Source organism: Mercenaria mercenaria, chromosome 12 (assembly GCF_021730395.1).
Source record: "Mercenaria mercenaria strain notata chromosome 12, MADL_Memer_1, whole genome shotgun sequence".
NCBI classification, from domain to species: Eukaryota; Metazoa; Mollusca; class Bivalvia; order Venerida; family Veneridae; genus Mercenaria; species Mercenaria mercenaria.
Window position 1 is genome coordinate 54,485,971 of NC_069372.1, and position 12,123 is coordinate 54,498,093.

General features: G+C 38.8%; 1 protein-coding gene across 1 annotated transcript in view; it reads right to left on the reverse strand.

Moving 5' to 3' along the window:
* Window positions 1-5,685: 5,685 nt before the first annotated feature.
* Window positions 5,686-12,123, reverse strand: part of LOC123533369 (uncharacterized) — a 37,719-nt gene continuing 31,281 nt past the window's right edge. Inside the window, exon 12 of the mRNA XM_053520099.1 lies at window positions 5,686-8,468. Within this exon, the coding sequence (XP_053376074.1) occupies window positions 6,042-8,468 (2,427 nt within the window). The 3' untranslated portion in view covers window positions 5,686-6,041. The remainder of the gene's footprint in view (window positions 8,469-12,123) is intronic.

A 12,123-nucleotide genomic window follows, 5' to 3' on the forward strand; every position in this document is an offset into this window, starting at 1 on the left:
GCATGAGTGGTGGCGTGCTTAGTCTCAAAAACTAAAAACTTCCCAGTTAAAATGGTAAAACTATTTACGGTGTCATATCCGATGAAGTGTCAGGTTACCCCGCGAGGAGTGACCTGAAGGCATCCAGAGAGGGCGCAGATATCGTGCTGGCTGGGAGGAGATTCCAATCTCGAACTGTCCTTGGAAAGAAGGAATTTGCCAGCGCCTGGTCGATGATCCGTTCCTGGAATAGCCTGTGCTGCCCTCTTGTACGCGAGTCGCTTTCCTTGAGTATCCCATCAGCCTGTATGTCTACAAGGTTGTTGCGTATCTTGTACATCATGACCAGTCTGCTATGTTTCCTACGCTGTTCTAGGGACTCCCAGTTGAGGTCTTTAATCATCTGTGAGACGCATCCTGGGGTCTTAGTAGAATAATCGTTGAAAACAAAGCGGGCTGCTCTACGCTGGACCTGTTCAAGTGCTGAGATGTGCTTGTGCTGGTACGGATCCCACACAGTGGCAGCATACTCTAGGGAGGGTCGAACCATGGCCTTGTAGGAAGCTTCCTTGACTGGTGGCGTGCATTCCCTCAGGTTTCTTCGCAGGAATCCTAAAGTCCGACTGGCCTTGCTTGTGGTTGTTTCTATGTGCTTATCCCAGGTAAGATCCTCTGTGATAGTCACTCCAAGATATTTGCCGCCGTCAACTACTTCAAGAGTATGGCCGTGGAGACTGTAGTTGGTGTCTACCTTCCTTCGGTTACGAGGGGCGATTCTGATGACAGTGCACTTAGTAGGGTTGAAGCTCATCTGCCATCTTTCTTCCCATGTTTCCAGTGCAGATAGGTCCTTTTGGAGAAGTTCTCTGTCACTGTCGTTCTCGATCACCTTGTAGACTGCACTGTCATCGGCAAATAACTTGGTAGAAGATGACTTGACAACATCGGGTAGGTCATTGATGAATGCTAAAAACAGCAATGGACCCAGGACAGTTTCCTGTGGAACGCCGGATAGGACGTCTGCTGTTCCTGACTTGGCACCATCAAGGACAACTTGTTGTTTGCGGTTGGTTAAGAAGGAGTGAAACCATCTCTTCGCATTTCCTCTAACACCGTAGTGGTCAAGCTTGTCCCCCGGGCGTGGGGGTCTTTTTCAAATGCTTTGGCAAAGTCTAGTAGAATAACGTCTACTTGTTTCCCTTTAGCTGTATTTGAGGCAATTTCCTGGATGGTAGTAATTAGTTGAGTTTCACAGGAGCGCCGCTTGCGGAAGCCATGTTGGTTGTCTTTCAGGACGTGGAACTTGTCAAAGTGCTGCATAATGCTGCTGTGAACTATGTGCTCCAGGAGCTTGCACGTTATAGACGTCAAGGACACCGGTCTGTAATTAGCTGCCTGGTGACGGTCGCCTTTCTTGAAAAGTGGCACTACTGAGGCCTCACGCCAGTCTTGCGGTACTTCACCAAGGTCAAGAGAAAGTTGGAATAGCTTAGCCTTCAGGATAAGATGGAATTTCATCAGGACCGGTGGCTTTCCTGGTCTGTAGGTTCATGAGTAGCTTGTGAACGCCCTTCCAATTAACAATGATGTTTGGCATTGATGGTGTCTTGCTTGTTCCCATGTCAGGAAGATTGGTAGTATCTTCTCGGGTGAAGGCAGAGACAAACTGGTCGTTCAGGATGTTAGCCCTTGCTTCATTGCCACTCTGTAGAAAACCATCCTTGTTCTTTAAGGGTGCTACACCAGTACTTTCCTGTCTTTTACCTTTCACATAGGCCCAGAACTTCTTAGAGTTGTCCTTGAAGTCGTGGCTAACTGTGTCTAGCAGGTAATTCTTGTTGGCCCTACGGATCTGGTACTGAACTTCTTTCTGTAGTCTCTTGTATCTGTCAATATCTCTCTTTTGGCTTGTTCTTCTTACTTTTTTTAGGCTCTCTGCTTTCTTCGGATAAGCCGCTTAATTTCTGTATTCATCCATGGGTTGGTTTATCTCGATGATGATTGCTTGGTTGGTACTCGTTTCTCGATGGATGAATGTTTTCAGTTTGAGCCAAAGTTCTTCTATGTTGGAGTTGTTATTGTCAACTATGGCAGTTAGATCTGATAAGTCATCCCGGATACCCTCAAAATCTGCCTTTTTCCATAAAAATATCTTCCTTCTTGGTGGTTTGGGTCTTCTGGCATTAATAGTTGTGTCAAACAGGACGATGTCGTGGTCACTGTTGCCAATAGAGGGTATGGGCTTACATCGTAGTTGGAAGCTTGGGTGTGTGGTGAGTATAAGGTCTAGAGTATTCTGTTTTCTTGTTGGAAAGTCTACAATTTGTTCGAAGTTGTAATCGGATATGATATTCAGGAATGCTTGGTTGACTCTTGATGGATACTGGTTACCGCATATGCCAAGGTTTTTCCAGTCTATGTCTGGAAGGTTGAAGTCTCCAGCTACTATGAGGATGTTTCTTTTGTTCTTTTTCACTAACTGAAGAAAATCGTCCTTAAGTGATGAAATATAGTCCTCATCTGTTTTGTTGGGTGGTCTGTAAAAAGCCGCAACTGTAATTTTCTTCTTGTCTGCAGTGAATGAGGCACTGATAAGTTCAGATTGTTTGCTTTTGGTGATCTGGCCAAGCTGAAGGTGTCTCTTTGATGCGATAAGAACACCCCCGTGTGGGCTGTCAGGTCGGTCCCGACGGAACATGTCATACTCCAACTGAAAGGGTAGTATTTCTGATGACTTGATGTCGGGGTCTAGCCATGTTTCGGTGCAGATGACGATATCTGGGTCTGTATCTTCGATGATTGCTTCAAGCTGTTTGCCTTTACGACGTAGACTCTGACAGTTTATGTTCAATATTCTTAGATTCTTCTTTTGAGTTGGTTTCTTAGGGTTTAGACAGTTTATATTAGATGTGGGTTTGGGAGATGATGTATGAAAAACTCCACTGGTGTTGAACTTGAAGCTGTCAAATGTAGATGAAAGATCGTGTTCGGATGTAGTGCTTGCTCTCGTAGATTGAGTGATATCAGAAACGCTGTCAAATAAAGTAGGATTTCTTGAAATGTTTGCCTCATCATCTAAATTGGAGTCAGGAACAGTGTAGAGTATACTCGAGTTATTTGGCTTGGAGCATGTTGGACAGGTCCATGTATCTTTACTGTTATCAAGCTCTCTGAGTTCAGCAGTGGTGATGCCAATACAGGTCTTATGCAGCCATTGGTCGCAATCGTCGCAAGCAATACAGTTGGTCTTACAAGCTTTGGAGCAGATTGCACATGGGAAATTTGGTTTCCTTGGGCCTGGGTTTGGTTCAATCCCACTCTGGAGAAGAAGACTTCTTCTATATGAAGAGCTATCAGCTGTTATATCGAAGTGTTGCACCTTCCATGGGTACCGTGCCTGTGCAGCTAAAATGCTAGGTAGAGACCATTTCAAAAATAGTGGGTGGGGAACGGTGATAATATGGTTATACAAGGTACAAGGATGCCGACTGTCGTGAAGTCTAACTAAATGGTACCTGGTAATTCTTTCAGCTGTTATCAAGTTCTCTGGTGGCCATACTGACAATAGGAGGACGATAAATGCATGTGTTTTCATGTACCTTTGACCTGGTGACCCCAGTCAGTAGGGGTGGTGTACTCAATATGTACTATCAGCATGTGGTTTGAAGGTCCTGGGTGCAGTGGTTCGCGAGTATAGTGCCTTCATGCAAAAAGTTAATGTTGTGACGAATGGACGGACAGTTGAAAACTAATATGCCTCCCTTCGGTGGCATAAAAAGAACTCGTCCTACGTCTTTGTTTACATTTCTCTAGTAGTTCCGGTCATTAACGCCGCCTCGGAAGCATCACTGGCTCTTTCGTTTTTTCAACTTGCCTCCATAAAGAGCCAGTCTTTACAGCCCGTATCAGACAGACGATAAAAACAAAGACTATGTTCTTTATGAAGTGCCTACCTACCCTCTTTTGTCTCTGACCACGATGATTCACGTTACAGCCGAGAAAAGTCAATAGAAATTCTGGAACAACTTAATAGCATTAATTCCTACGAGCACAAGTAATCCGCAACTCAAACCTTTTCCTCCGTTAAAAAAATAATCTATAAAAATAAACAGCACGCCGTCATATTACTTTGGCGACAAGCAACTCCATGTGCTCCATAATAAAAAGGTAAGGGTAGATTTCCTGGAAGCACAGAGCACCCCAAACACAGTCATGAACTTCGCACTAAATGCAGCTCATTTAATTATCACCTTCTCCTAAGAAATACATCCACCTAATATATGGAAGACTCGAATCTAACTTCCACTACTTCTTTGAGTGCATTTCTTCCTGCATGTCGTAATAATATGTGAAATACACATGTAGTTGGCAAAGATTTGATATTGACCTGGACACGACTGAACTTTCTTGTGATCAGGAAAACACTAAATTAATATCAGTAATTGTCTATTTTAAAAATAATTAATTTTTTGCACATTGTATATGTACAGTTAAGCCATTCTAACTTTATTAGGTTAAAATCGATTCAACAGTTAGGTGTGTAAAGTGCAACAGAAATGTTTAATACAATGTAAAAGTTCATGATTGTCTTTTACACCGGAATGAGTTCGTCTACTTTATTATTCAGAATCAATACTGATAAAACTATCTTTGTGTTTTTAATTAATTCGTCCTCATCCCTGCAATAACAAAGCTATGTGCATACAAAACTATTACCCTTGCGTTTACATCGCACTACGCTCAATATAGTACATGTGAAAATACAATAACCTCATGTTCCCCAAAGCTTTGCAATAACTGGTCCTCTGTAATATCTAGAGCTGTCACAGGGCTGACGAATTATAACCCCACAATAAGGCCTTGTCACAGAAGGCAATGTCAAAGTCGAACCACATTTATTTATTTGGGTTTTACGGCGCACCAACACAGTAAGTCGAACCTCAAAATCAATGTGTCATTTGCTGGTCATGACCAACCTTCCTATTACGTTTTGTGAGCCTAGGCCTAAAAATTCTCAGGTTATGGTATAGAAATGGTTTAACTGGTCTGGGTTACTGTGACCTTGACCTTTGACCTCAAAATCAATAGGGGTCATCTGCTGGTCATGATCAACCTCTCTAACAATTTTCATAATCCTAGGCCCAAGCGTTCTAAAGTAACCACCCAAAAACTGTTTGTTTCGGGTCATTGTGACCTTGACCTACTGACCTCAAAGTCGAACTTGACATGTATTTTTGGATTTTTCACTGTTTACCAAAATTTATGATCCTAGGTCCAACCATTCTCAAGTTATCATCCGGAAACCGTTTGTTCCGGGATAATCTGACCTTGACTTTTGACCTCAAAATCAAACTTGAAGCATATTTCATAATGTTACACGCGGGCACCAAAGATTATTATTATGATGCAAGGCTTTCATGAGTTATTGTCCGGAAACCTTGGAAACCAACAGACCAACCGACAAGCTCACTCCTATATACCCCCCTAATAAATATGGATTAAGAAAAAGCTCCAACAGGTTAACACTTTATAATATGTAATTTGTTCATGTTTTCTGGTATCGTTAATTTTTGTTAAATTTATCAGAGTGGAACTTCATATGTATAACACTTTCCAGCAAAAACCATCGATATTTTTGTCGTATAGTTCAATACTTGTACACTGAACTTTTCTGATTATGCTATAAAGAATACCTATAACAAACCATCTTCTAAAAGGCTTTTACTTCAAGACAAATCATACAAATTATAAAAACGTAACATTACATAACATTTAAAATGATGCAGAAACAGTGAATGACAAGAAAACAATGTTCAAGACTATTCAATAAAAACATTATCTTGTGCCATCTGACCCATGTAAAGCATATCAGATATTGTAATAATAGTAAACTGTATGCTGCTTAGGTAAGCATTTTCTTAATTTACCTAATATCCATTGCTGAAAACAAGACTGAAATGCGTTACTGGCACTGTCAACAAACCCAAATTATGTCTATTCAACAGATGTAGGTTTCTGTAAACAGATACAGTTGAACAGAACTTGAACTATTCACTTTCCATTTAATGTTGACTCATTTTGTTCACATTCTTGAGACTTTTTTGGTTTTTCTTCAGAAAGTCAGACAAAGACTTTTTGCTCAAATTCCCTTTAACTTTCAAGACAATAACACTCTTCTTGTTTGACTGTAGCGAGGCAGCTGTTTCTGTATTTACTGAACCCAATGCTGCTTCACCTCCGGATTTGTCAAAAACTGATATTGAATGTAGAGTAATTGACTTTTCCTCTGTTGATGCATCACTTGATGATCTGGTATTCACCTGCCCTTTGTTTAGTGCTCCCGTGCTCTCAGATCCTTTATTTGATGATCTGGTAATCAATGGACTTTTTACTGGTGTTTCTGTATTCGAAGATCCTTTACTCGATGATCTGGTATTCACTAGTCTAATATTTGTTATTTTAGTCTTTACATGTTCTTTCGTTGATGACCTGGTGTTTACTGGTCCTTGATTTGGTTGTTCAGAAGTCTTTGATTCTCTTTCCGGTGTTTTAGTATTAACTAAACTGCTGTTAGGTGGACATTGTTGGTCAGTCGAAGTCAGTGAACCTTTTTTATTTGTTTCTTTCGCCAATGTTCTTGTAATGATCTTCACTGTCTTCAAAGGAACTTCATCAGCTGTTTTGGTAGCCACAGAACTTTTTAAGTCAGATTTCCTGTCATCAATAGAACCTCTGTTTATTACTTTGCTTTTAGTTTCATTATTCACTAAGTCTTTATCAACAGTCCCAGTAATCACTGACTTTTTACTATAAATCCCAGTTTTTAAGAGGTCTTTAACAGTAGTATCAGTATTCACTAAATCTGTAACAGATGTCTGCTCCTGCGTGTTTAAAGGATTAATGTCTGTAGAAGTTATCAGTCCAGGAACTTTATCCAAACCACTAATCCTATTCTGTGGGATCCAAAATGCACCATTTTGACTTTGTACCATCACAAATGGACCCGTATTTTGTGAAGCGGGTGCATTCTGTGGTGAATTCAAAATTAAGGAATTTGCTACTCCTGTACCTTGAAGAGGGTTCAGTGGTAACGTGTTGACAAAGCCTGGAAGTTTCTGAGGCTGTATAAATGGGTTTATGAAATTCTGGTTTGGGAATAACATCACTGGTACTATATTCTGCAAACCAACAGTGGGCTGAAGCATGTTTTGCACGTTTGTTGTAACACTAGAACTACTAGATGCACTTGAATCACTTGCTCCAATGCCCTTATCATTAACACCAAAACTTGAACCAGTATTTCTTGTTTCCGTGCTCAATGACCCTACTCTTGTACTTTGAATAGCATTATCAGTTGTTGCAATGTTTACTGAATTCAGGCTATCTTTCTTTTCATTCTCTGAAGCTGTAGATTCTTCAGTTCTTAGTACAGTTGCAATAAACATTTCCTCTCCATTGAATGTGTCTTTATCTGATGAAATAATACCTGCTGAAGATGTTTCTGGTGTATCTGAAGCTTGTACACCTGCACTGGACAATTCAGAGTTGTTCAAACTTGTATCAGTTGCATCAGATTCAACTGGGATGGTTACAGCAGGGGCTGAACTAACATCTGTTTCAGAAATTTCAGGGTCATCCCCTATTTCCATATCCCCTGAATCAGTCCTAAATGTTTCCGTATCCTCTACAGTTGCATCAATTCTATCTGCATCATGTAAAACAGATGCATCAGCAGCAGTTTCTGAGGCATCTGTGGTACCTTGCACTTCTGTTTCCAGTGATTCAGCACTAGAATTTTTTGTATTATCTAAACTGGCATCAGAAGAGTCTGTCTCTTTCAACTCTTGATCAGATTTTGTTGCTTCAGTGGAACTTGTGCTTGGTTTTTCAGTACTGACTGAACTTGCAAGGGTTGTTTCAGTGTCTGGTAATACTGTAGTAGGTGCAACAGTAGTGACAGGAAATGCATCTTGAATTTTCTCCGGGGTATCTGAGGACGACAAGCTAACAGCTGTTGTATTATAAAATGTTTTCACATTTTTACATGCATTCTGAGGATTTGTATTTGCCAAGCCTGTTACATTTTGAGGAATCATACTATATTGATATGGCAACATCATCCTTTGATCTGGTATAAAATAAATAGGGGTGTTCTGTGCAACAGGCTTTGTACCGAAGTTCATACCAGTACTAAGATTCCCATGTAGTGCACTCTTCAAATCTTCAATTTCTTTTTTCAGACCTGAAAGTTGATCACTAACTTTGTTAACAGGATCAGAATGTTTCACTGATGATTCCTTGTTCTTAGTTTGAAACTTTTTCTGGCATGTTCTTGATGATAATAATCCTGAACTTAGAAAACTCCCTGCTGCTTCTTCGCCATTGTCAGCCTTGCAAGAATCTTCTGTAAAAGTTTCACCTTTCAGCAGTGCATTTTCAGCCAACAGCCTTTCTTTTTCAAGTTTATGTGTTTCTGCCTCATCGGAATTCTATAAAATGCCAATTAATACAATTAACTGATATATTTTTTTTTACATTAATTTACACTCAGTATTAACATTTCACCAAAGATAACAGTGTATACATGCTTATTAGCAGACATATTAAACAGTCCGGTAAATTTTATTACATGTATCTTGACATAGTAATGCAGAGTTTTAAAAATCAAGCTCTTTCAAAGATACATGTATCTAATCCAAATCTTTCACAATCAACTGGCATGTAAAACAGTCTTTTGCTAAAAAATTAAGCTTTAAGTGATAGTATATAAATATCATATGGCAGCGTATGTGACACTGATATTGTCAACCCCGAGGGCAGAATGTCACCCGAGGCGAAAGCTGTGGTGACATTCTATTTCGAGGGTTGACAATATCAATGTCACACACGCTATCATATGATATTTATTTTATTATACCGAACAAAATTAAGCACATAAAAAGTTTTAAAAATGTTGTTAATTCATTTAAATCAACAGTTTCATCTTTAGCGCGGTAATTACCTGTGTACACATTGAATAGTGACGTCATTACAATATGTCATTGTGTATAAGGGAGGCAATCATTTTGGCTAAAAGACTGAAGCAGTTATTTGCCCTTATACGACATTAAAAATATCAGCACGGTCACATGACCTGACAGTCACTGTCTCTCTGTCTATCTCTGATAGTCAAAATATCTCTTTTTCGGGTATTGGGATTTTACCATTGTAGAAAAAAGTGAGGTATAATAATACATATTTATATTATACTTAGCTATACATGTATTTAATAAGTGTGTACTATCCTAAACCTAACAAACAGAGTGTTGTTTATATATACAAATATGTTGATTATATGTTTCCATGATTGTTACTATTTTCAAATATGGAACAGTTTCACATATATCTTTAAAGAATATTTTACTATTTGATATTAGTTTATATGCAGAAAATCCTCAAAAAAATCATTTTACTTGGATAAATAAATAAACAAACTAGCAGTTTGTTTATAGAGCTGCAATTGCAATTCAATGTTATATCTGGTAACAGTAAAAAACAAGAGGGCCATGATGGCCCTATATCGCTCACCTGTTATCATTGCACTTGAGGACAAGAAGGTCCTCAGTAAAATATCAAAGTCCAAAGGACAGGAACAACAAAGGGAAGAAATTTAACCAAAAAGAAAAAATAATTCTTTCAAGGTATAGATATGTCAAAATACACCTAAAAATTGGAGGTACCATCCATGTTGTACCACAGAAAAGTGGTCTCGGTTTTTCCCTATGGCCAATAATAAAAATGTTACTATAAAAAAGATATTTATAGTAACGTAAAATGGTGTAATTAAAAAATAAATATTGTAAGTGAACAAAAGAAGGATCTGCCAAATAAATCTGTTGACATAAATGAAATTTTAGATCAGTATCTTCATTAGTTATGGATATATACCCATTTTAATTTGAAATAAAGGGAGGTAATTTGACATAAAACCAGTCCATAGTTATCTACCCTGAGTGTCTCTGTCCAACTAATAACAATAATGAAATTTCAAATAAGTCCTATTTAGGACTTACTGATATAAATCCATTTTGATTACAATCAGGGGAGGTAATCAGATATAAAATAACTCTGGAACCTACGATTGGATCTGATTTGTCATGGAATCCAAGATTTATTGTTATTGAAGACATTTTGTAAGTCTGTATCAAACTAGAGCTATCACTAAAGGTGATGAATGTACCCCCCGCATGCACTGACACAGTACATTGCAATTTGACGCACACAAGATTGCATAATTATGTGGACTGTATGTATATAGACTGTATGTATACAGTATAGTAACAAAAAACAAAGTCCCATAACTATGCAGAATATTTATCTAAAAGAATGTAACATGCATCATGCACAACTAGGGTTGGTACTGATCACTTGTGTGAAGTTTCATTAAATTGTGTGTAAGGGTTTGGTAGATTAGGCATGCACAAGATTGCATATGCAGACTGTATGTACATAGTATGTTAACAAAAAACAAAGTCCCATAACTCTGCAATTTTTGTCGCTGAAAGAACCTAACATGCCCCATGCACAACTACTGTTGTTACTGATCACTTGTGTGAAGTTTCATTAAATTGTGTCAAGGGGATGAGGAGAGATGGTGTGCACAAGATTGTGTCTATGTATATAGTATAGTAACAAAAAAACAAAGTCCCATAACTCTGCAAATTTTTTTTCTGAAAGAACCTAACATGCCCCATGCACAACTACTGTTGTTACTGATCACTTGTGTGAAGTTTCATTAAATTGTGTCAAGGGGATGAGGAGAGATGGTGCGCACAAGATTGTGTCTATGTATATAGTATAGTAACAAAAAAAACAAAGTCCCATAACTCTGCAATTTTTTTTTCTAAAAGAACCTAACATGCCCCATGCACAACAACTGTTGGTACTGATCACTTGTGTGAAGTTTCATTAAATTGTGTCAAGGGGATGAGGAGAGATGGTGCGCACAAGATTGTGTCTATGTATATAGTATAGTAACAAAAAAACAAAGTCCCATAACTCTGCAAATTTTTTTTCTAAAAGAACCTAACATGCCCCATGCACAACTACTGTTGTTACTGATCACTTGTGTGAAGTTTCATTAAATTCTGTCAAGGGGATAAGGAGAGATGGTGCGCACAAGATTGCGTCTAGGGACAGACGGCCAGACGGACAGACAGACAGACAGACAGACAACCTGAAACCAGTATACCCCCCCTTACAACTTTGTTGTCGGGGGGTACAATAAAACCATAAATGAAGTCTCTATATGGCTGCAAAAGCCAAAATAAACAATTCTGGACCTTTAAGGGGCCATAACTCTGGAACCCATGACGGAATCTGGCCAGTTGAAGAAAGGAAGCAAGATCTCGTGGTGATACAAGTTGTGTGCAAGTTTGGTTAAAATCAAATCAGAAATGAAGCTGCTATTGTGCAGACAAGGTCAAAATAGCTAATTTTGGCCCTTTCAGGGGCCATCACTCTGGAACCCATAATGGAATCTCGCCAGTTCAAGAAAGGAACCAAGATTTTATGGTGATATAAGTTGTGTGCAAGTTTGGTTAAATTCAAATCATAAATGAAGCTGCTATTGTGCAGACATGATCAAAATAGCTAATTCTGGCCCTCTAAGGGGCCATAACTCTGGAACTAGTGATGGGTCGACAATCGGCGACAATCGAATAATCGTCGGCGTTGCATTCATTAGCGCGATCGCCGACTTAACTTTTCCCTGACCGATTAATTACTTGTCACCCTAACGGATACTTGATTTGTTTCTGACCTTTTTCTTTCTGGTATTTACGGTTCTTTGGGGCAATTATGCCAAGGGAAACTACTCTACATAAAAATGGCTTCCTCCAAAGTGTCAAAAAAAAATTGATGTCATCTGTGATCGCCCAGATTTTGGAAGATATATGGCTTTTACAAAATTACGCCAGGAAAAACATCAGCCTAAACTCTTGACATAAGTATGGCAATGTGCATAGCATAACGTAAGACTTAGGCAAGCATATTAGCAAAAGTATTTTCAGTTTTTGATTTTGTGGGATTGAAATCATTCCAGTCGTTAACTAAGAACTGATAAATTGTTAATACTTTTTTGCTCCAAATAATTTTAATTTAATA